The sequence below is a fragment of the Leptonychotes weddellii genome, chromosome 14, assembly GCF_054177405.1.
Source record: "Leptonychotes weddellii isolate Sample4059 chromosome 14, ASM5417740v2, whole genome shotgun sequence".
Classification (NCBI taxonomy): Eukaryota; Metazoa; Chordata; class Mammalia; order Carnivora; family Phocidae; genus Leptonychotes; species Leptonychotes weddellii.
The window spans coordinates 46,479,665-46,505,003 of record NC_138382.1 but is presented as its reverse complement, the minus strand read 5'-3'; the positions used below and the strand labels follow the sequence as shown (position 1 = coordinate 46,505,003).

Below are 25,339 nucleotides of genomic sequence, written 5' to 3'. Positions count from 1 at the left end.
CTCAAATAAATAAATAAAATCTTTAAAAAAAAAAAGAATTCCTCATATCAGTGAGGTCATATGATACATGTCTTTCTCTGTTTGACCTATTTCGCTCAGCATAATACCCTCCAGTTCCATCCACGTCGTTGCAAATGGCAAGATCTCATTCCTTTTGATGGCTGCATAATATTCCATTGTATATATATACCACCTCTTCTTTATCCATTCATCTGTCGATGGACATCTTGGCTCTTTCTACAGTTTGGCTATTGTGGACATTGCTGCTATAAACATCGGGGTGCATGTGCCCTTTCGGATCCCTACTTTTGTATCTTTGGGGTAAATACCCAGTAGTGCAATTGCTGGATCATATGGTAGCTCTATTTTCAACTTTTTGAGGAACCTCCATACTGTTTTCCAGAGTGGTTTGGCCTTACTTCTTAAAGACTACACGGCCTGTGAGCCATCAGAGGTTTTTTTGTTTGTTTGTTTGTTTTTTTTAGCAGGAAAGTAATATGATCAGATCTGCGTCTCAGAAGAAAATAAATGGATGGGAATGGGTCCAATGATGGTGGAACTGAGTCAGCATTGGAGGGCGGGAAGGTGTGAGAAGTACCAGGGGATGCTGAGGAGGAGGAAGTGGGGAGTCTGCACCTGCTGACAGGCAAGAGGAGCAAGAATCACAGCTTCCTTTTCTGGGGCTCGTTTCAGGGGGGTGAGTGATCTCTGGGCACAAGGGGTGCTTGGAGCGCCACATATTATTGATGAACAAATAGGGCAACGGAGTGATGCGTGCTGGGCCTCGGGTGGGTCTCACGAGCATGTTTCAGGTGAACTTGATCCCAGTTTGTGGTCCGAATTCTCACCTCTATTCTGTAGTTGCCTTTGTTCTTGTGGCTACTTGGCTTATTATGCTAGAGTAACAATTCTGAAAATATGTTCTCTGGTCGAATGGTTCTATGGCCAAATAAGTTTGAGAAAAGGTAGGTTATATAAAGTGAAGGGGATTTCTTGACTGCACAACTTCTCAGAGCCTTTGCTGTGCCTCATACTTTTCAGAAGCAAGATTTAGTATGCTTATTTGACTAGGGGACATGTTCTTCCATTGAGTGTTTTACTGGAATTATTGTTTCCTGTAACCTACTTTGAGAAAGTCTGGCCTCCAGGGAATACTGGGGCTCTGGGTTTGAGTATTTATTTTTTTTAAGATTTTATTTATTTATTTGAGAGAGAGAGCATGAGAGAGAGAGAACACGAGCATGGGGGAAGGGACAGAGGCAGAGGGAGAAGAAGCAAAGTCCCCGCTGAGCAGGGAGCCCAACTCGGGACTCGATCCCAGGACCCCAGGATCATGACCTGAGCCAAAGGCAGACGCCTAATCGACTGAGCTACCCAGGTGCCCTGGGTTTGAGTATTGACTCTGTCCCCAGTTTCCTGCGTGTTCCTGGGCCTGTTACCTTTTCCCTGCCCTTGCCTTGCATGCCACAGGAGGGGCGGTCCCTAGCTGAGGAGTGCAGTCCTCTCCTAGCTCCACCTCAGGAAACGAGGACTTCCATGTCTGTATCTGGATCATGACCTTGGCCTCTCCCCCTACTCCTAACCTATCACTACCTCAGAATCCACCATCCACGTCTCATCGATTTTTCTTCTAAGCCAAGAGCTCTCTTACTATTCTCTCATCTGGAGCTGTATTCTTCCAGGCTAGAAACTTGGGGGACCTCTCTGACTTTTCCTCTCTTATTCATCCCCTTTGTTACTCCACGACCTACGTTTACTAAGCATTCTTCTTTGATGTTCTTTTCTGCTGTTTCTCTTCTCCGTTTCCCTGTACTCTGCTCTGGGTCTCAGTTCCTCCAGTCCCTACCCCTGGAGTTTTTTTTTTAATCTGTGCATCAAGTGTCTTCCTGAGACATGGGTTACTCACACCACTTCTTGCTACCTTCTGATTTGAGGCTGATTTCCACAACACCATCCTCCCCAACACACACATACACACCTTTTCCCAACTAAGCTAGGTTCAGAGTCGATGGAAGTCATTTGTGCAAGGTCACACAGTTGGGAGGTGGCAAAGTTAGGTCTCAATCTCAGGATTCCTAAAAAAGTGCTTTCTCATCCATTTTCTCTGATCCTTACAACGACCTTCCAGGAAGTCTAAGCAGCAATCACTCCATTTCCAGTTAGAGCTGAGAAACCTAGAATCTCAGGGGGAGTGGGTCATGGGCAGTTGAGTGCTTCATAGGGTGACCAGCTGTCCGGCTTTACCTGGTCCTGAGGGGTTTCCTGGGATGGTTGGTCGTGCTAGTGCTGGATGTAAGTGCCTTTTTCATTGTCACACTGCCTCCCAGGAGGATATGTCTTCTGAGGCTGTGGCGTGGGGGAACCCGGTAGCCTGCTAACTTCTCCTTCCTTCCACCTCTCTAGTCGGCCCCATGGTGATCGAGTTTAACATGCCTGTGGACCTGAAGCTTGTGGAGAAACAGAACCCAGAGGTGAAGGTGGGCGGCCGCTATGCCCCCAAGAACTGCATCTCTCCCCACAAGGTGGCCATCATTATTCCATTCCGTAACCGGCAGGAACACCTCAAGTACTGGCTGTATTACTTGCACCCAATCCTACAGCGTCAGCAGTTAGACTACGGCATCTATGTTATCAACCAGGTGAGGTCTGGGAAGTTGGAGTGAGGGAGGGAGGCTGTGTGTTTGCGCACATGTGCGCACATACACGCACGCAAGGATGTGAGTAGTGAGGGTTAAGAGAGAGAACGTGATACTAGACATGTGGCATTTTATAACCCCGCCGCCATCGTCCTCCTTAAGCAATGCAGATAAGCTAAATACCATACAACTTGCTTGCTTCTTGCCGTCTGCTCTTTAGGCAAGGGTAATTGCTGGGGTATTTTGTTTTCTTTTTGCTGCAAGTGCCCTTCCAGCAAAATTGAGAGAAAAATGACAATCCTAATTCTCCCAAAGTAAAGCACTGATTATTTCCTGTCTTTGGGTAGCTATGTATTTTCCTTTAAAAAAAAATAAAAACACCCATTTAAATATCAGAGTTTTAGGCAGCTTCGAAATTATCCAGTCTAACTGTATCTTCTGGGACACCTGCAGGAGATTGCACCCTTAGATCAGGCCTGAATGCCAGCCCCTAGCAAAATAGCTGGGAAAGTCTGATTAGTAGGCCACTGAGCATCATGTGCCCTGGGCTGGGTCTGAGAAAAGAGAGCTTCTCACTGCATGTCTGATTCATGCGTGTTGAGCTTAGCCGTGCTTATGAAACTAATGTGGAAGACATGTCAGCCTTGAAGTCGTGTCAGCATGACCTGGAGAATCAGATTGATCTAGAATGCAGTTTTTAAAAAATAACTTAACTGATTTCCAGTGTGTTTGAGAAGCATTATTATTTTTCTAAGAATGTAACTTTGGTGTTTTGAGTTTTTCAAAATACCTAAATTCATATTTTTATAATCTGCTAAGTGGAATAACACATTTACCCTGTCTGTATACTAAAGTTCATTGAAATTCATCTGAAGAGAACAGTATGCCCAATTCTAAAAGGCTCACTGTCCATTTCATTTCAAGATAAACTCTGGATCTGCTTGAGATAGTAAAATTGTTGGTAGTTGACCGCTTCCGTCAAAGTAGAGGGACTTTGTATGCCTTCCTGGGACCAGTGGGAAGCTGGAAATAGCAGTGTGTCCATCGACCATTTCTGAGCACTGCCGTGACATAGTGCTGCAGAGAGAGTCTAAAGAAGTAAGGTCCCAGTTCTGTCTGTCCGGAGGCTTCCTTCCTCACAATGCCAAGTGGAACCCTTCCAGGGAATAATTTATTAATAATCCCAAATAGTATGTGATTGGATGGTGGTTGCCAAATGCTTTGGAAGCTCAGAGGGAGGAGAGAGCAGTGAGTGACCTGGAAGAACCAGGATATAAACTGCGTTCTAAGGGCTGGAGGGACATCTGGGCATCTCAGCTGGGCATCTCAATGCAGAGAGGAGCTTTGCATGTTCCCAGAGATAAAGTTGACCACAAGGGTAGGAAGGCAGCAGAGGTGATAGGGCCAGGTGCAGGAGCTGAATCTGTCAGGTAGGGAAGTCCTGTTAAAAGGGAACTGAAGTTTGAGGTGGGGGGAGTAGGTGGCAGGCAAACCCCTCGAGGCTGTTTGAGTCCCCTGGCCAACTGAGGCACAGACCAAGGCCCTCAGAAAATCGGCAGGCAAGACAGCCAGACAGTTGTGGGTCATCTTAGAAGAATATTTGAGAATGTAAGAGAGAATAGGTAAATGCCCTATAAAATCCAAGCCACTTCAATCCAACAAGTATTTGTTTAAGAAAACCCTTGTCATCAAGGAACATTTGTCTGATGCCAATGAACACATGTTGATCATGGCAAGATTCAGGAGCATATTAAAACAATGGCAGTGAGCGCCTAGAAGAGGAAGCCACCATCGCTGGGAGCCAGTAGGGAATCACTGAAAGCAAGCCATGCCAGCTTCATCGCCTTCCTCTCTTCCCAGCTATTATACCAGTAGGTGAGGGATACACTGTAGACACAGTGTTGTCAGATCTTACTACGCAAAGCATGGACGGCCTCCCACAAATCGGCCTGACCACAGGATAGACAACTGTGGGCTAGATAGCATATAAATCAGGTTAAAATATATACTTGAGTAAAGTGCGTAAAAGAATTAGTGGTGATGCTGAGCTTTTGAATTTAGGTGACTGAGGTCAGGGAAGACTGGAGGGAAGGATGCTAAGGTAGAGATATGTTATATTTTAGGGGAATGGGAGACTTCCCCGTTCAATTACAATCAAAACAAATATTGGACCAGTGAAATTTAGCCGTGATCTTAAATTCCTATGACATAATTTATATAGCTGTTTCCCAGGTTTCATACAACAGGTTTTGGAGTACTTTGTACCAGCTAGATGCTCCTGCCTGCCCCAATCCAAGCTGGCAGAACAACTAGACGGTGCCAAGCTGGACGGTGGCACCGCCGTGCTGGCTCACACCGGACGCTGCATAAGACCGGGCTTCTTCCAAAGTGTGCTTTCCGAAATGGAGCTCTGAGCCACATTTGAAAAATGCTGGATTGAACAACGGGAAGCAGGCTTCATTCCTACACAGCCTTGTGTGCTAGTGTACGTTATAGCCTCCAAAACTGCTCGGTACACGCTGTTTTCTGAGCTTGGCTGACTGGAGATCTGTTTTCCAAGAATTGTCTCAAGCAATGAACGTTCTATGAATTACACTTGGGGGAAAGCAGGCCTAAACCAACACCTCCCTCCCCTCCATCCCCCACCCAACCCACCTCTTTACTTCCCTAGGATACTGAGACCGCCCCCCCAATCTCTTCCCACTTGCAACTTAACATCGGAAATATTTTATTTTTAGCTTTCCAAACATATTTACATCTTTTTTCCCTCTAGTCTTGTCTTGTCAGTATCACTATCTCACCACCCCCCTTCCATGTCTTTTTGCTTCTCCATCTTTTCCTTCTTTTCTGAGGGTTACCTTTCCACCTTAGGAACATCTTTTCCTCCTTATCTCTCTCTCCCCCAGCTAATCTTATTTATTCTGCTCCAACTCTACCCTGATGATTTCTTTGGGAAAGTGTGATCTGACTTCCAGATAACTGAATCATGAAGAAACTTGAAGTTTGCTCGACCTTTCCAGTAAAGAATATCGTCTGTATGATATCCGTAAAGAGCACATAATAAAGTGGTGAGAGGAAACCTAATCCTTGAAAAGAGGCAGAAGAAGAAACATTTGGAGCATACCCCACCTGCAAATTAGGAATTTCCTCTGTTCTCTCTTGTTACACAAAGAAGAGGAAGAAAGAGAATTGGTAGAATCTGGCTTTGACCCTCGTGTAAATAGGCATTCAAGCCTCCCATCATCCCCCTGCCTCAGACACCCTCCTGTCATCTTGACTCTTTGTTCACTGCCTGCCCCATTTAAGATGAGAGAGAAGGAATGCTTGAAGTAGGAGCCTCTGAGACCTCTATTCCAAGGGTTCTCCAACAGGTTTTCTAGCACAGAACCTCCTGCCCCATTAAAACACTATGCAGTACCCCCAGCAACAGCAGGTCACAGTGGTGCTATTCTACTTGAATGGGACACCCTGTCCCCATCTCTGCCCCTCCCTTCCCCCAGGTAGTATGAAAATGTCTACTCTCTCGCACCCATGAGGAGACAAGGCTCAGCGAGGGGAAGGGACCGGTAGGAAGTCACATAGGTAACAGGAGAGCTCCAGCTCCAGCCCAGCCCCTGTTACCTGGTGCCCTCTCGCAGCCTCAGCGCTCACTCTGTCCTCTGGGCCATTTGGTCCCTTCCTTAAAGTCTTTCTCCCAGCTGGGTAGGAGGGCTGGGAGCAAGCTTCCGGCTTGGACTGCCTGGGTTCCAGCTCTGCCACTTCCCCGCGCAGTGACCATAGGCTTGAGTTCTTCAGACCTCTGTTTCCTCATTGGTGGGAGGGAGAGGTTTTGGTATTTGCACATGGGCCTATAAAGCGCCTGGCACAGGGCAAACCCTCAGTAAACATTAACTGTCCCTGCTATGATTTGCGTTCCTTCTCCCCACAAACCCCTCCTTTCTCCCTGCCTGTTTTTTCTGCCCATTGCTATAGTGATGAACTCTTTACTGCTCTCCCTGCCTCCTGCTTCACCCATACTCAGTACCAGCCTCAAGACCCTCCCTCCCATTTGTACGGCCTCAATGGGGTCAGAGGATAGTGGATAGTGACAGAAAACAGAATCTCAGGGGACTTAGGGACCATGTGAAGCCCAACAGCTTCTTCCGAGTAGGGTTGTGTCTCAAGCTCCGCACACAGGGATAAGCTTTCATGAGCTTTTGTGGTTCCTGCCCGTGTCCATGTTAACCAGTCCCTTTTGGTTTAGGCCCCTCCAATTACCATAACAATTTGCATCTCACAGTAAGTGGGGCGGAGGGGATCGGGGAAGGCTTTACCAGCTGAGATTGCTGTTAGTCCTCTGGTCTTCAGCACTCCTCCTGCCCTCTCCCCCCAGTGTTCGAGCCTTCCATTAGGCTTCTGGCATGTCCACCCCCTTGGAGCCAAGGGTGCTGCTCTGTGGCACCGATGTCACACCTGTGGTCCAACCCCGGGGACTTGGTGTGGCGGTGGATACCAGGATGTCAGAGCAGATGCGGGACGGGCACTGTAACTCCTCATACTTCAATGAGGAAAGGAAACTGTAAAACCACCTAGGCTGAAGGAGAGGCAGGTTACCACCTGGTAGTAAAGGCCGTACATACGAAATAGAGGATGTTTGTGAAGCTAACCAGCATAAAAATTACCAAACGGGTGAGGAATGCAGGCCCAGCTGGTCAGCTAGTTTTGTCATAACCGTGCAGCCTTTGTCCTGAGTCAGGGCCTGGGACCGGTCTCTCCGATTCTGTTTGTGTATCCTCTGGTGCTTCTGATCTCACTAGCTGCCCAAGATCTTTCTAGTTCTGACCATGTTACTCTTTAGGCCCTTGACTATGTCCCCACTGCCTACAGCCAAGGGTCTAAAGGGTCCAAAGCGCCGAGCTTGGTATCTAAGACCGTCTAGGTCCCCCCATGACCTACCTCTAGTCACTTCCTCCTCAGCCCTCCTTGAGACACACTCGACACGACAGACACACTGGACTCTCCATCTTCACTGAGACACACTCTGTGCTCCCCTCCTTGTGCCTTTGCTTATGCTACGCCCCCCCCTGCCCTGTGTGCCTGTCCCTTGTGTTCCTTGACCTAGTTCTTTCTTTCTAGCCACCATTTAACCCCCGGCTCCCCACCCCCACCTTAGCTCTGTGAGACCTTGCAGTAGAGTCAACTTCTCCCACAGGCCACTCGATGCTTTCTAGTGAGGGGTGAGGGCTGATTCTGTGTGTGCATGTTCTCCCTGGTCTGTGGCCTTTAAACCCCAGGCCCCTCAGGTCTGATTCCCTCTGCCTTCCTGACCACATAGCTCCATGCACAGTCCAGTGCTCAGTCAGGGTTTGGAGATAGAAGCTGCTCCCTGTGACCCCTGCCCATTTACTGAATACCCATCCTCAGGACCCCTTGCTCCTGGTTCTCTGGTGAGGTCTGTTCCTCTTGGAAGTGAAGCCTCCTTTCCCAGTCAGGCCAGGTCATGACCCTTGGGAACCAACCTGCACAGCCCTTCCCTGGGGCCTCTCTCCAAAGCTTCCTCCTCCTTCCTGACCAGAGCAGGCTGCCTGGGACATTGCCCTCAGGGTGACCTTGCTTTTCAGGAAAAATGCGCAGAACCTGCTTTAGCCCCGTTGTCATTGATGGTCATAAGACTTTGTGGTCCTTTGGACTGAACCTCTTTCATGGTCTTCACTTTGAATTTTGACCCTACCAGCCCCCCAGTAAGGCAGATGGGTACTCTCATTGTTTCTGCTGAGAGAAAGCTCACGAAGGTAAGCAGCTTGCTCGGGGCCCCATGTTGGCTGGGTGGCAGAGCTGGGATTTGGATAGAGATGACCTGAGGCCTAAGGAATGCCTTGCTTTGCCACGTTCAGTCCCGAACACACTCGTTCCCCTCACTGGGTAACAGCTCCATATCCACTTGGCAACACCACCTTGAGTCCCGTGGGTCATGAGAGGTGAGTAGCAGCTTTGGAGTAGCAGCCTCAAAAGGAGGCTTGCCCAGTTGTCATGCTGACAGGTAAATCCTGGTCTGAAAGCCTGGGGCTGCAGCAGAGCGGGGCCTGCCTGAGGATTCTTTGACTTTGGAATTTTTTTCCCTCTCCTTCTTGTCTGTGCACTGTTGTGAGGTAGTTCCAGTCTGCTTGTCTGGAACCAAGTATGGCCAGGTTTGGAGACAGCCCGTTGTACCCTCAGTGAGTGAGAGTACTGTCACCACACCTCAGCAACTTCTTCCTGTTACTGGGCCAAGTAGCTGGTTCCTACTTGAGGCCAAGACGAGTTAGATTGAATCAGACTCATGGGTCCGTCCCATTGTGGAGAAGGACAACTGCCTGGGCCGATGGCCCCCACTGGTTTGGTTTCTGTGTTGATCTTATTTGTTCACCATCCCCCCATCCCTGCCTTCCATTTTCTCCTGAAGCTGTCCGCACCCAGATTGATGTGTGCAGGAATGGGGCTCGGGAGTAGTAGGGCCAGTCCCATCCTGCAGCACCCCCTTCCTTGAGCACTGGGATGTTCTGGATCCTGGGGCACAGGAGTGTCGTGGGAAGTCTGTGCCCCACCAGAGCTCGTGTGCAGTCCCAGTGACTGGTCGTTTCCTTTGCTGTGTGTTTCCCCCTCTCCCTATCTGTGGCTTGGTCCGTTCTGGGGAATGTGGCGGAGCCCTTACAGGTACCCACAGACACGAATTGCCTCCCTGGACATTGTTCTGGGAAACACGATTTTCCCTGTAAACCTGTGATGTCATGATGGGGAGTGACAGCTTCTTAGGAATTTGCCTTTGCCCTGGAACAAGGGTCGGAATGCCCCTCCTCCCCCGCTTTTCTTCGCAGCCTTGACATTGCCTCTTCCTTACCTCTCTCCCTTGCATCCATCCTTGTCTCTGTTTTTTCCTTCTAGTGGGGGCCTTTTGCTTTTACTTGTTAATCCTGTTTGTAGCAAAGCAAGCTGAAGGAGGAGCTCCTCTCTGTGATCTGCTTCTTACTCTCCACCTACCTCCTCTTCTGTGCCCTCCACCTCCTAGAGAGAGAGAGAGAGAGAGAGAGAGAGAGGAGTGCCGGCCTAACTCCTGCTGGGACTGCCGCCGCCGCCGCCGCCGCCACTGCTGCCGCCCTGGTAAAGTCCACACGCCCCAAATCAAACCTGAGCCCGGGCCCCGGGGTCCCCACGCGAGGTCGTAGTCTCTGTGGGCTCGCTCGGAAATGCTGAGGTTGTGGGGAGCCAGCCTGTCGTGCAGAGGTCTGAGATACTTTGCCTTTAAATTAAGCCACAATTGAGCTCACGCTGTGTGTGTATATCCTTTTGTGTCCTGCACTTTTCTTCAGGTCCGCGTCATCAGCAGCTCCCCGTGTTCTCTCATAGCCTTCCTAATCTCCACCGTCCGCGCTCCCCTAGTCGTTAAGCGCGCAGCTCGACCATAAGGAACTCAGCCGTCCCTCTACTACAAGGCATTCAGACAGTTGCCACTTTCTCGCTGGTATCAGTGACACCATAACGCATATCCCTGAGGCAGAAGCTTATTTGGTGCTTGCTTGCTTCCACATTTAGAATCGCTTCCCCAGGCTAGACTTTCTGGCACGGAATTATGGGTTCAGAAACAATTTAAACATGTTTCTAGTCCATTATATAAATGGTCAAGTCGCTTTCTGAAAGAGAAGCCCTTTATTTTCTAAAATGTTTTCCTGCAGAAAGTCAGATCCAGGGAAGAGGGACATCCTACTATGGCTCCTGTGGAGCTGGAGTTTAAAAACTCTGTTCTCTGTGCTCACCTCCCCCCGAATCCCTCCTGGGCTGTTCTATTCGCTCAGTTCTCTCTGAAGGCAACCTAGGGCTTCTGACCTGTGTTCTAGTCCAGCGGGGGCCAAGGATGTACTCACTCTTGCCAGTTACTTTGCAAACAGAGAGCCACCCCCCGACCCCAGCTCCCTGACCCTGAAGGGCCCCGTTTCCTTTACTCCCTGGGTGAAGAGCTGAAGTCTCAAGTCCAGGTTTTGTTGAGAGCCCTCTCCAAGCTCGAGGCTACCATATTATTATGGTTAAGAGCGGAGGCCCAACTGCTGTGAAATCATGGGTGAGTGGATATTAGCCTTCCACAAACTCAGCGTTTGTATAATCCCAGCAATTCTCCAGGGATCACCTCCCAGCCAGCCTGTCTACTACCCCGGGGTCCACACGTAGGCCCGCGGGTCAGTCCTGCCACAGGACCGCCCAGCCAGAGCTTCCTCAGCTCTCCTGCCACCCACTGGCCTGTGCCTTTTCTCTTGGTGTCTGATTGGGCACAGAGAAGCATGCAAGGGGCGTTTCAGCAAGCATTTCCACTGACTGTAGCCCTACCTCCAGAGCTGTGGGTTTGAGAGCCTGTGGGTTACTATCGGTGTTGAGAAGGGGGCGTGTGTGTGTGTGTGTGTGTGTGTGTGTGTGTGTGTGTGTCTTAGTGATGGGCCAGGGCATGTGTATGGGAGCAAAATTGTCTCTCCCATCACATAGAGATTCTGATTCATTGAGTCTTGGCTTTGGCTTGCTGTTTCCAACCTCATTGTTGCTGTGTCTTTTGGTGGAGGAGGGGCCAGGTGGTCAGTCCCCAAGCTGTCATGGTTGGGGGAAGTGTCTACTGGTGTATACACATGGGCCTAACATCCAGGGAAGGCAGGGTGGTTTAACCAATCCTTTAGAGACTGTTAGAACTTGGTCCAGAGAGGCTATGGCCTTCTGCAGTTGGTCGTGTGTCTTGCTGTAATAAGGAGAAGCCGCTCTTGCCTTAACCACAGTCAGGATTTGCCTGGGGATTAGACCAGACTCTGGTACCTATTCTAAAAGCCCCATGAAGGCTGCTTGTGGGTACAGTGCACGTGCCCAGGGAGCAGGTGAGGCACGAAATGGGAACGTGGAGCCCTTGCATTAGCCCTTGGAGGAAGGCGTTCTCTACCTGCCCACCATTACTGCCTACTCTCCATTTCTCATGTGAATCATGTGACAGCTTCCAAACAGATCTCCCTGCTTTCAGTTGTGGGATAGGGCACAAGTCCCTCCTTGACATGTAAAACATAATCTTTGTTTAAAATCTTCAAGGGCTCCCCATGGCCTAAATAAAAGACAAAGTCTGAGTACTTTAGTAGAGTTCCCAGCCTCCCTCTCCCCGGCAGGATTTAGTCCACATTCACCCTCATGTCTTATTCTGGCTTCCCCATTCTGTATTTCTTGTAGCTTCTTGAATGGTTCTTTTTTTTCCCCCACAGCCTTGACAAATGCTGCTTTCTCTTCTAGGAACACTCTTCTCATGCTTTTCCAATCCCCTAGGATTTGATCAGTGTCTTCATCTCCACATCAGCCCATTATAATTGCCTGTTTAACTCAGAACTACTCAAAAGCTGGGCCTGTGTCTTTTCCTTTTCTGTATCCCTACAGCTAATAAATGACAAGAATGAATATATGAGATAGAGGGAGAAATATGATCCTTGGTCCTCTTCTGCCTCTGGAGCTAGCCTTTCTCCTTTTTCCTAACTTTTTTTTTCTTTCTGATAATCACTTTATTGAGATATAATTATATACCATACGATTCACCTATTTAAAGTACATAATCCAGTGGCTTTTGGTATATTTAGGAGTTGTGCATCCATCACCGTAATCAATTTTAGAATGTTTTCATTGCACCAAAAATAAACCCGGTATTTCTTAGCTTCTACATCCCTTCATTTCCCCTGGCCTAGGCAACCACTAATCTACTTTCTGTCTCTATAGATTTGCCTGTTCTGGACATTTCATATAAACAAAATCTTGCAATCTGTGGTCCTTTTTGACTGGCTTCTTTAACTTAATATGATGTTTTCAAGGTTCATCCATGTGATAGCATGTCTCAGTATTCATTCTTTTTTATTGCTGAATAACATTGCGTTGTAGGGATATACTACATTATATTCATCCATTCATTAGTTGACAGACATTTGGTTTGTTTCTACTTTTCATCTATTTTGAATAATGCTGTTATGAATGTTGTGGACAAGTTTTTGTGTGGACATAAGTTTTCATTTCTCTTGGGTATATACCTAGGAGTGGAATCGCTGGATCATGTGGTAACTCTTTGTTTATCCATCCAGTCTGAGGAGCTGCCAGACTGTTTTCTAAGATGGCTGCACCATTTCACATTCCCACCATCAGTGTATGAGGGTTCCGTTTTCAGTGGACATACCACTTGCTCTCCTTAGTATAAATGAGGGCTCTAGAGAAAGGTGTTAACAGTCTTAAAAGAGAGCAAGTTGCTTCTGATGCTTCTTAGGACATCTGTCCCTGCCATGTAGATCTGCCAGAAAGGCCCTGGGTTTGTTGTTTGAGGTGTCTGAAGGCAGCCTCTTCCTCCTTTCTGCTCCCCGAGGAGCTTGTCCTCTCCCTTCTGGTATTGTTAGCTTTGCTTGACTGACTGTTACACCCATTTTAAGTACAGGCCCAGTCATAAAAGGTTTATAGGTTTTTCTGTGAGCTTTGATCAGTGAGACAGCTTCTCTGTCCAGCTGTGGGAATGTCATACCATTTTTGTCCTTTCTTCTTTCTTCTGTCCTCTCCTTCTCTTAAGAGGAGCCAGTTGCCCTTGAAGGAATGGATATGTATAACTCTTATCTACCAAAGTAACACGAAACCTGTACTAAAAAACTCGGCCTTTCAGAGGGACCCCTGCTCTCAGAGCACCAGTTCCTCTTCATGTGTGACTTCCCGAGCATATCATACCTCTAAAGGTCTCAGACTTTCTCTTGTTGCTATAGAGATTCTCATTTTGTGAGCCACAGGCTAACTCACTTGAGCCCTAATCCTTTTTGGACACCCCCCCTTCCCCCCCCCCCCCGGCCTGTCAGAGAAGCAGGATTTGGGAAGTTTCTTGAAGCTGATTGGGAAGGACACACACAAACACTAGAGAAGGGGAAGTCTCCATGTTGGATTTCTGGGAGACAATTTGAAAGGTCTGTTCAAGATGGATGGGAAGACCTACTCCTATAATAATGATAGTAGCTGACATTTGTTGCCAGGCAGTGTGGAAAGGTCTGTTCGTGCATTGTCTCATCTAATAAAACTCACCTGTTGGCATCCAAATAACCAGATGAGGAAATGGAGACCTAGAGGTGTGATTTACCCAAAGTCACAAGGAAGCCAAGAAGTAGGCATTCCTGGGATAAAAATGCATGTGTCAAAAAAAAAAAAAAAAAAGAATGTGTCCGTCACAGCTCTGTATTTGGCGTTGGCTGGACGGTAGTGGTGCTTGATAAATATTTACCTGAGGGAAGGAAGTAGCAGACACACTGGATGCATGTGCCCATTGAGAAGAGGCAGGAATGAAGGCTGGGTGTCTTCCCACCTCCTGTTAGTGGTGGGGTTTGAAAGGCTTGCTAGGGCCTGTCTTTCTTATCAAGAAAGTTACCCAAGGTGTTACACCATTTCACCCAAAGAAGCCTAGAGTTGACTTCTCTATAATCCCAGGGGAGGAAGGGGAAGACACATACTTTCCTTATCTACCATTCTGCTGCTCTGATGTTCCTAAGGGCCCTGGTAGGAAATTACACCTGAAAGAATGTACCCCGCCTTCCTCCCACCTCCCCCCCCAGAATCACAGAGGTGAAGCCAGGATGAGAGGAGTGATATACAGTTCAGGCTATTTTAGAAAACTGGCTGACTAATTTTAACTGTGGACCAGACACTGAAGTGCCTTATTGAGTTGAAGGAACTGTTATGCCACAAGTAGGGAAAAGGGTAGGATAGATCTGCTCCTTGGGTTTCTCCTGTAGGCTACCATTGTTCTTGGGGTGTGGTGCCAGAGGTGCCCATTCATGGTTCCAAACTGGCAGTTCCTGGGAGAGGAAAAATGCTTAGTATAGTCTCAGTCAGACATCTGCTTAGTTCAGACAGTCATGGCTAGCAGGCCAGCCCCTGTGGTTCGGGCATGGCCATCAAGAGCTCCCTGCCCCTGTTATTAGAGAATGTACCAAGAGAAGGGAGCATTGCGTGGCCACCCTCAGGAGTCTACTACCTGGGTGTGAAAAGGCTTTGTTGGAACACCCTTTGACTTGTTGGAAAAGTGATCAGTGGGGCTGCATTGTGTTTGAAAATATTCAGAGAAAGCTAACTCTTAGGGTCTTCATGGGGCTAGAGGAGCAAGATGGAAAGTACCAGGTGCAGATCTCTCTCCGAACTGCCAGAAGGGGAAAGGGTCTGGGAAGAGTGAAGTAAGTCTGGGTTGGGATGAAGGTTGTTACAAGACTGTTGAGATGTTTAAAAGCATGTAAAACACTTATCCTATACCTTGCATGTCATATCTCCCAATGAACTTTAGCGGTGTGTTGTAATAATAGTAATTACAACACCTTTATAGTTTTCATATCTAGTTTCTAAACTTTAAACTTCTTTTCGCCTCAAGACTTACAGAGAATTAGCTGAAGGCAGGATTCTGAATGACTCTTAACCGGTGGGTACAACTAAAGGACACAGTATGTGCCATTGGGCTCAGCCTTCTCCTTTCACCATGTGTGATTAGAAAGCTTTGTCATGGGCTGAAGGAAGGAGTTCTTGTATAAAATGTTTCCTTAATTCATTCACTGTTCTCTTGGCTGACTTCCTGATGCTCGTGTTCCTTAAGTGGCTCATTTCTCGGAGTCACCCAGCGGAGGGCGGCTGTGGCACTGCCCGTGTGCTCTGTACTCGCACAGGCAGCCTGTAGGGCACAGCTTCCGAAGCCTCGCTTGGGGGCCTAGAGAAAGGATGTTGGGGACCCCACCTTTGAGATTGTATAGCCACTGCAGGCCCCTGTGAGATAAACTTCCCACCAAAGTTGAAGGCCCTGATCTTGTTGACCCCAAGAGATACTGGGAGAGAGCACTAGGTGAGGACTGCAGTGTTGGGTCCAGCACGGGCTGTGTCACTTTGTACCTTAGTTTCTTCATGGGGGGATTCTGGCTGGGGTGAGAGTACGCGAATGGAAGGGCTTGTGGACTGCTAGATGTAAGGGTGGCCGTGTTGATGCTGTCACTGTCCTTACTAACCTGGGGCTGTGGTTAAGAGCAGAGACTCTTGGTGGTAACCCTGAGGGAGCCCTTTGGTTGAAGCTTCCCAGAATTGTCATCTGCCATTGTTTGTTGAAACCCATCCCTTGGTCTACTCATCCATCTATCCATCCATCCATCCATCCATCCATCTATCCATCCATCCATCCAGCAGTTATTTATTGAGCTCTTATAGTATGCCAGGCAGTGTTCTAGGCACTGGGTGAATAAAAAGTTAGAAATTCCAGCTTTCACTGAGTTTATATTCTAGTGGGGGGAGCTGAAAATAAGTAAATAAAATATGAAGTACCTTTGCACCAACAGACTTGGTGCTTCGGGACCCAGTGGTTGGCATCCTGAAGCAGGTGTCCTCTTCTCTCTCATACACTCTGTTTCTATCATAGCGTGTATCACACAGCTTCCTACCCTAGGTTGTGAACACAATGAGAGCAGAGGCTGACGGGTTCACCATATTTCTCTGGTACCTAGGTTTTTTTTTGTTTGTTTGTTTGTTTTAAAGATTTTATTTATTTATTTGACAGATATAGACAGCGAGAGAGGGAACACAAGCAGGGGGAGTGGGAGAGGGAGAAGCAGGCTTCCTGCAGAGCAGGGAGCCCGATGTGGGGCTCGATCCCAGGACCCTGGGGTCATGACCTGAGCCGAAGGCAGACGCCTAACGACTGAGCCACCCAGGTGCCCCCTCTGGTACCTAGTTTAATGACAGACACCTGCGAAGGCACACAATAGTCAGACCCATAATCAACCATACAAAGACGGAAGAAGTGGAAAGTCCATAGGTACCAGTTTCCTGGCTATCTTTATGGGAGTTAGTCTATATAAAGTATATTAAATATATGACACATGTGTTTAAATGTTTTTTCACCTAACAATACTATCTTGAAAATCATTTCCTTTAAGAGCTTTCTTATTTTTTTAACAACTCTATCCCATTATGTGGATGTTACATAGATTATTTAACCAGTTCCTTAGCAATGCTTATGGCATTGTTTGCAATCTTTTGCTGTGATAAAAATCCCATGGTGAGCAAGTTCATTTTTGCGTATTTGCAAGTCCTACATTAATAATTCAATTCCTAGAAGAGGGAGTGCTGACGCAGGGCATGCCATTTGATTTGTAAAGTGAGAGCAGAAAAAATGAGTGGACTAAGGATCACATATAGTTGGCAGGTGACCAGTCCGTGTGAGTGTTCTGTTCAGTGGCCTCACGATATCTGATAGCACTTCTTCTGTTTCTGCCCCAGGCTGGAGAAACCATGTTCAACCGTGCTAAGCTCCTCAACATTGGCTTTCAAGAGGCCTTGAAGGACTATGACTACAACTGCTTTGTGTTTAGCGATGTGGACCTCATTCCAATGAACGACCACAACGCCTACAGGTGTTTCTCACAGCCACGGCACATCTCTGTGGCCATGGATAAGTTTGGATTTAGGTAAGAGATATCCACCAGAAGCTATGGAAAACCTGACAACTAGGAAATGCAGCTCCGCCAGCCCAGGAGTATCTCTTTAGGTTCCAGAGGAGAATCCTTCCCCTGAGAATAGGGTGCTGTTTAAGACCAGAGTCAGTCACGGTTTGAGGAGGAATGTGAAATTCAGAAACACTCATATCCCTGCACATCCAGGCAAGACGAGTGTTTGTGTTTGGGATGGCTCTAGCCTGGAGGCTCCAAACAGATGCTGTATTTCCTTGCTTTCTTCTATCCCCTCCGCCCCACCCAGTTTGGGAAGCAAATTGGAATCATTTCCCCCCAGTAAATTCTTGGGGTTGGATACCTTAGCAGATGTACCTTGGAACTTAATTAAGAAAGAACATGATACTGTTTCCCTGCAAAGCACAGGCTTCTGTCTGGACATTGGGACCCAGACTTTTCCATTAAAATGCCCCTATTGAGGAGGCCAACTGATGCCTGTCCCCAAGGGCAGCAGTATAATCCAAAGCATATTGTTGTAGGTGGAAAATAGCCTTGTAGTCCTTTTTTTTTTAATCTTAAAAAAATAAATCTGCATTTTGTTCCATAATTATCCATGTTTATATTAACATAAAATTGTTTTAAATCACCTATTAGTTGAGTAAACTGACCCTTCCCTCACTGCTTTAAGTCAGCCTGAAGTTCCAGGAAGCTGTGTGCTAGGCATCCCTGGCTTAGCCTGACTACTCCAGTGTGGAGGCCTGTGCTGACCAGCAGTCCCTTGGTTTCGATACAGATGCTGTCTTTCAGACTCATTTTATTCCCATAATTTCTTTCTATCCTCCCTTGCCGTGGGAACGAGGGCTGGGAGATGAAAACAGGGATGCTAAGGGGCACCTGGCTGGCTCAGTTGGTAGAGCATGTGCCTCTGGATGTCGGGGCCGTGAGTTTAAGCCCTACGTTGGCCACGGAGCCTACTTAATTAAAAAGAAAAGAAAAGAAAATAGGGATGCTGTGAAGTCCTTCCCCCAGACCAGCGCCTAAATTGCTGTCTTAAGGAGGGGAGAATTGGGCTGTAAACATCACCCTGCACCCTCCTATCTTCCCTCCCTACCTCCCTGTTTGTGTATCTTCTTCTCTTTGAGATACACAGGCTCAAACCCTGCCCCCTCTGCATCCCCCCCCCCCCTTGAAGCGTGGTGGTGACGTCTTCCTTCTTTGCCACAGCACCAGGCCTGTTGTACCCAGAACAAGTCAGGCTTGGGGGACAGGCGGTTGGTCAGAGAAACCAGCACGGACGGCGAAACTGGATCTCACCATCTTGGCATGTACTTTCTGTGAGGTCACCAAGAGTCCTTTTTGTATAAACACTGATGGAGAAAGCTTATTGGCTTGGCCACCTGCTTCAAACCCTCCCTTGTAATCAGGCACAGACTGTAGTGTGAGGTACGCCCAACGGTGGGTGACTGGGCACCTAAGTGATGACACCTAATTACAGATAGATCACCTTTGACTCAGTAAAGCAGGCCCCTGGGGATCCTAGTGGATACTCACAGTCAGATGTTCTGAATGTATTTGAAAATAATAATTGCACTTTTTGTTTTTTTCATATGTTCTGTATGGTTTGGCTGACTCCCCCCTTGAAGTCTGAGTTAGAGTTTTCCTTAATCTGTGTGATGGATTTTTCGTCGCTTTGGATTCCAGTAAGAGCCCTAGTGTAGTTTGGTGCTTCACGCAAGGTCATCACAAAAACCACAGCCTTTAAAGGCCCCATGGGAAAGCCTTTGCCAGGCTTCTGGACGTGACCTGAATCTTAACATTTCATCACCGTTGAAATAGTAAAATACCAAAAGGTGTGGAAAGATGAGAGTCCAGATGCCCTACTGCTTGAAAATGTGTCAAAATAGATTCACCCTTACACATTTTGCTAAGTCAGGATGTGGTAGAAATTTTCTAGAAAATGTTATTTGAGCAGATTTTCAGAAATACTATTTTGACTGTTGGGGTCAGTGTTGAAACCAGTATGCCTGTGAGGAATGAAAGTTAGACTGGTAGATGGGCTGAGGGTGGAAAGGGAGGGCATAACCAGATGGGCACAGGGAGGCTTTACCCCAATCTCAGTTTCCAGGACCTCCTGGATAAAGATTTCCCATGCAGGAGCAGGACACATGGAAAAGCAGATTCCTGAACGGGGCACAAGAAGTGGGCTTATGCTTTTGTCACTGACTAATTTTCCAGGTAACCACAGAAGCAACACAGTATTCTTAGAGCAAGATTCTACTTTTTGATATCTGTGTCTTCTCTAAGATCATCTGAGTCTGATAGAAAAACAGAACAAAGAAAACCCTCATAAATCCCCAATTAAGAAGTTCCAGAGACTTAAATATAACACTAGAAGTGTTTATGCTTTGAGCATGCTTTATTTTGAAAAGTCAAGACTTACCTAACCACTGGTCTTTGTGTATGTGTTTCTCCCCCAGCCTACCTTACGTTCAGTATTTTGGAGGTGTCTCTGCTCTAAGTAAACAACAATTTCTCACCATCAATGGATTTCCCAATAACTACTGGGGCTGGGGAGGTGAAGATGATGACATTTTTAACAGGTAATGGTCACAACTTAGATCTCTTTCTTCTCTGTCTCCTTTTACTCCCAGTTTTTCTATCAGCACCTGGTTATTCTGCAAGGATTGCTCCTCGGGTGGGATACAGTCCCCACTTGGCCCACATTCTTTTTTTTTTTAAGATTTTATTTATTTATCAGAGAGAGCGAGCACAAGCAGGGGGAGTGGCAGGCAGAGGGAGAAGCAGGCTCCCCCCTGAGCAAGGAGGCTGATGAGGGACTCAATCCCAGGACCCTGGGATCCTGACCTGAGCCGAAGCCAGATGCTTAACCGACTGAGCCACCCACGCACCCCTTGGCCCACATACTTAAGTGTGCCCCGCAGTAGGTACCATAGGTGCTGAAGAATGTCTTTAGGAAGATTAGCTTCTGTGATTTTTGCATTAGCCTTGGAACATGCAAAATGAGAACCAAGTGAAGGGTTGAGTTTACTTTGATTTATACCACATGCTGTTTTGTCTTGAAGAAGTAAACATGTGTCCTTTGCAAAAATTCAGCATTTCATTGTGGTCCTGTTTGATTATGAAATAAGTTTCTTTGGGCGGGATCCTAAGTTCCTTTACAGAATCTCTCTGTTATTTGTTTATTCTGGAACATTTTTAACATACACCAAAGAGGACTGAGTAGTATAATGAACTTCTGTGAACAGCTCCCCCCTCCCCCAGCAACCATCTCTCCACTGCCAGCCCCGCCCCACCCACACCCCAGGGGCTCCTTATAAGCTGGTAAGCCTTTATCATGGGGGTTGTCATTGCAGAGGGTAAAAAAAAATTCTAATGGCATTTGAAACCACATTCTGCCCAGTTCTCCCTGGCCATGGAGACTTCAACCCTGCCGCCCATGGATAAGAAGTGCCTTCTCCCTCCGGGAGCTGGTCTGAGCTTGTCACTGAGCTTGATATCAGAATAAACCCTAGCACGTTCCTGAATTGGAGTACATTATTTGATCCATTCCCAGAAGGTGTGTGTCAGAGCAGCACCCAAGGCAGTCACATTTAGCTTGGTGCGAGAACCTGTCATAGACTCAAGTCTTTACTATCGGCCTGGGAGAAACCGGAGTTGGAGCGCATGCAGATTGATGATCAAGCACCTTTAGCATACAGAGCACTGGGTCCTGCAGGCCGGGTGGGGAGGCCGCTGAAGCCCCGGGTAGGGGGTCCAGACAGATTTGCTTCCACAGCACCACCTGGGCAAACATGGGGCCCATGGGATGGCGTTCAGGGCCGATACGATGCCACAGATCTGAGCGGTGTAGAGGGTTAGTGGGGAGGGAACCCTGAGGGTGGAGGGACTAGAAGGCAGAGTGATTTGTGGAGCAGCTTTCTTGAAAGACAAAGGACCTGTGTCTTTTGCAACTGTGCCAGGCACGAGATCAGCACCGGGGGAGCCGAGGCCAGAAGAAACCTTTAAGTCATCCAGGACCAGCCAGGCCTGCCTCTTAACTATCTTGAACTGCTGCTGTCAAGGCTTTGGCTTTGGCCCTCATTCCTTTCCCCCAGACCTACACAAAATCTTCCATCCTGGTCTGGCTGCCTCTCGCCTTGTTCTCTGCTCTCCATCCTTATGGTGCTTATCAGAGAGACTTCCCTTTGGCCAAAAACCTTTGGGGAACTGGAAATTATGTCCCTTTCAGACACCGGCACTGATCGCTGGCATGCTATAAAGCTCTGGGAAGGCCTCCATCATGTAGCCTTCACCCTTCTTTCCAGCCTCATCTCTGACCACTTCCTACTCCAGACTCTGTCCACAAGTCCCCAGAAGTTTGTGTTGCTCCCTGAGGGCCCTGTGTTTGCTCTGTCCCTCTGCCTTTGCCTCAGCTGCCCTGGGTGCCTGAAATGCTCTGGCACCCCTTCATCTTCACAACTGGCTCTGCCTAGTCTTGCTCAGGGAAAGTGAGTGGCTTCTCCTCAAGTGCTCAACCCTACCTCCCCTCCTTGCCTCCATCCTGACACTGATGGTCCTGTGTTCTAAGTGTGCACTTTAAGTTCTGTGAGGGCAGACACCCCCAGTGCCTGGCCCAGAACGGTCACCAACACAGACTACAGAACCTGTGGTAAAAGGACCTGGGGATTTAGTGTGTGTTTGAACCAATACCCCAGTGGCCGGGGTATGGGTTGAGTGAGAACAATAAACAAGATGGTGGATGGCGCACAAGTCTTGCAGCTGGGGCTTTTGGACCCAAGCCTTATGGCAGCTGTACAATGATGACTTGTCCTTTTACTCCTTGCAGATTAGTTTTTAGAGGTATGTCCGTATCTCGCCCAAATGCTGTGGTTGGCAAGTGTCGGATGATCCGCCACTCAAGAGACAAGAAAAATGAGCCCAATCCTCAGAGGTGTGTTCTGTGTTCATTTACATTCCTTCTTTCTCCTTTCAGATGGGGAGGCCGCAGGAATGAGGCTCTGGAGAGGGCTCCATGCCTTGAGGGAGAGGGAGGGAGGGTTCTGTCCACGGAACTGGTAGAGTAGGTGGGCATGTGATGAAAGACAAATGTTTAATGCTTTTTTCTTAAGATTTCTGTTTTGACACCAACCCTTTGCCTGTCTTTTCCTTGTAGGTTTGACCGAATTGCACACACAAAGGAGACCATGCTCTCGGATGGTTTGAACACACTCACTTACAAGGTGTTGGACATAGAGAGAAACCCATTGTATACCAAAATCACAGTGGACATCGGGACACCGAGCTAGCATTTTGGTATACTAATAAGAGACCTGAAAATGGCCAGGGACCTTTGCTCTGTGTCTCTGCCAATCTGCTGGGCTGGTCCCTTTCATTCTTAACAATCGGAGTGATAGGCCCCCTTCATTCATCATTCAGATGCCTTTCCAGATGACCAGGACGAGTGGGATATTTTGCCCCCAACTTGGCTCGGCATGTGACTTCTTAGCTCTGCAAGGTATTTGTAAATGTAGAAACCATCAGCCTTTGGGGGATTCTCGGCATGTTCACAGTGTCACCCCAAAGAATCAGTACACAGCCCAAAATTTGGTGACTGTGGGACTCATTCCCAGTGATAAACTGCTAAGTTGTTGTGAAATAGGTAAGAATTTCGCTTTAAATTGTGGTATTCTTATTACTTTATGAAAAATTGGAGAGTGCTGCTGAAATCAGATTGGTGTGATGTTTTTTGTTTGCATATTTTAACAGAAAAACACAATCTCAACCATTCTCATTTTCCCCCTTCCCTGCCTTCTTTTAGCAGTATGCAACTGCTACAATCGCTGTGTGTGCGTGCGTGTGTCTTCGTAGCAAAAGGATTTTAAAACTTGAGCCTTGGACCTCTTGCCCTGCTAATGTGTGAATTCCAAGGCAGCTTTAGTGTTCTTGGTGACACTGAGGACAAGGCAGCCTTGGGTGTTCTCACATTCAGTGGCCTTTCTCCAGATTGTCTGATTTCTGAATGTAAAGACTTTTTTTTAAAAAAAGCAGTTTTGTAGTATTTTAAAGAAAGAACAAACCGGGTTCTAATTATGATCTAGCTTGATTTTGTGTTGATCCAGATTTGCCTAGCTATTTAGTGTTAAATCATGGCAATTTATTTTTCTGAGCATGCTATATAAACTTGAATTTCTTATGTATTTTTATTGTGGTGTTTTAAATGTGGGGAGGGGGTTGAGCATTTTTTAGGGGAAAAAATAATGTATGCTATACTGGCCATGAATGGACCTCTGATTTAGTCAGCAGGCCAGGTTTTGTGAAGAGCAGAATCACCTTTAGGCCCTTTGAGGGTAAGGCCTCCCTGGTCAGAGTTATCCTGCTAGACCTCTGGGGGAGGCAAAAGCCTAGGCCTGCTAGACAAAGCTCCCCATCTCCCTCCCCTCCCCAGGTGGGAGGGAACCTCCACCCCTCTTCCAACCCACCCTGAGACCTCCCCTTGGGGCCCTAGGCTGTGGAGTTGTAAATGACAGCAATCAGGTTGTTTACTGGCCCCATGAGTCTCTGGAGGGGGAGGAAATCACTGTTCTGGCCCCTGTGGAGTCTGGGGGCCACCTCCTTGGCTGTGCTGGCCGCACTGTCTGGCCTACCTTGCAGGACCCGTTCTCCTCCCCCCACCTTCCTCCTTTTTTTTTTTTTTTTTGCCTTTCTCCTTCCTTCCTCCCCGTTTTTGTTCCTTTGCCTCTTGCCTGTTCCCTAAAACTTGCCTGTCGCACTCAGGGTCAAACAAACTGTTCATTCTCCAGCATGAATGTGCCTTTTAATTAGTGATCTAGAAAGAAGTTGAGCTGAACCCTCCCACACTCCCCCACAGCCACTCTGGTGCCTAAAGCCTCCCATCCCCCTCAGGTTTTTAGCAGGTGCTCCCACTCCAGGGAGGCTGATCCACAGGGGTGCCGTCTCCAAACCCATCTCTGCTGGGAGAGGTTTAGCCTCTCTGGGACGAGATGCACAAGGGCGTTCCTACCACTGGGCGCCCTCGCCGAGTCCAGCCTGGCCGGGCTAAGGGCAAAAGATTCAGCTGTCTAATCCCGGAGCTGACGCTTCAGCTGGTGGCAGCCTGGAGCCCCACCCTGACTTCCCGGGAACCAGCCCTTAGTGTGGAGGCTGAGCTGGTGCCCAGCCCCAGTCTTACCTGTGCCTTTATCGCTTTGAGCATCTTGGATGCTCACATGGTTCCTTTTCCAGAAGCCTTTGTATTGATTAAAAATTATTTTCCGCTGCAGAAGCAGCTGGGCTATGCAAAGAGTATTCTTTCTGTCAGTTCCCCATTCCTGAACAGCGATGTCAGCGGAACCAAGAATGACCGCACTGAGAGGGAGTTTTGGGAAATGCAAAGAATGAAGACTTCTCTTTCCAGTCTCCAGATCCTGACTTTTCCAAAGTGCCTTAAAAGAAAGGAGACAAATACCCTGGGTGGTAATTTCTTTTTACTTACTTTACTCTCAAAGAAAATTCTGACTTTTGTTTGTTTTCCTGTCCCTTTACGTTCCATTGGAATAGTCAAGTATGTGGTTCATTCTCAGAACCAAGGGAAATCCTGCTTCACCTGTTGCCCATTTGCTGACCTTCTGGTGCTCTCAGGGGGCCCACTTGGGCCCAAGGTTAGGCCTGGATGCTTGCCTGGTTCCTAAGATGCTGCAGGTCCTGTTGCCTCCCTGAGAAGTTCAAGGCTGAGGGTTCAGGGAGCATTTCCTTCACCTGGAAGTAGTCACCGTGAAGTTGTTGTATGCTGCGTCTTTTCTCTGTTTCTCTCCGTCCCGTTGCTGGTGACCCTGTAAAGTGGCCTTTGGGAAAGAGGATGGCAGTGGCACAAGAGGGTAAAGGAAATGCTGGTGCTGGCTCTCAGTCTGGGCAGGGGCTCTGCCGACCTCAGGGCTGGGCGTGGGGTGCCCCATTCAGCCGGGACGGCAGCTTTCCTGTCCTCGAGACCTGTTGTGTATTTTGATTTCCCATGTATGCAAATGTACGGATTTACCATTGTAAGTGGGCGGGGGGGGGGGGGGGTGTGTCTGACCTTGGTGTTCAAAACAACTGTAATTTTGTCTTTAAAATCCAGTAATATAACGTGAATAAATGACCTTATCTTTGTAATCTCAGGTGGTTTCTTTTCTGATTTCCGGGGTTTGGGCTCTCCCAGGGCTGGAGGGAAGTGATTGGGACTGACTGCTGGGAGGATCAGAGGAAAGCAAAGGT

The 25,339-nt window shown here is 47.8% G+C and overlaps 1 protein-coding gene across 2 annotated transcripts in view; it reads left to right on the top strand.

Moving 5' to 3' along the window:
* The window catches only part of B4GALT1 (beta-1,4-galactosyltransferase 1), a 41,458-nt gene extending 16,221 nt beyond the window's left edge, over positions 1–25,237 (top strand). The window contains exons 2-7 of one of the 2 annotated variants that reach the window (XM_081803064.1): positions 2,404–2,639; positions 9,669–9,752; positions 16,920–17,107; positions 19,567–19,689; positions 21,936–22,040; positions 22,263–25,237. In XM_081803064.1, coding sequence (XP_081659190.1) covers positions 2,404–2,639; positions 9,669–9,752; positions 16,920–17,107; positions 19,567–19,689; positions 21,936–22,040; positions 22,263–22,395 — 869 coding nt within the window. In that variant the 3' untranslated portion in view covers positions 22,396–25,237. The remainder of the gene's footprint in view (positions 1–2,403; positions 2,640–9,668; positions 9,753–16,919; positions 17,108–19,566; positions 19,690–21,935; positions 22,041–22,262) is intronic. The other variant, XM_081803065.1, reaches the window with a different exon arrangement.
* Positions 25,238–25,339: the final 102 nt, after the last annotated feature.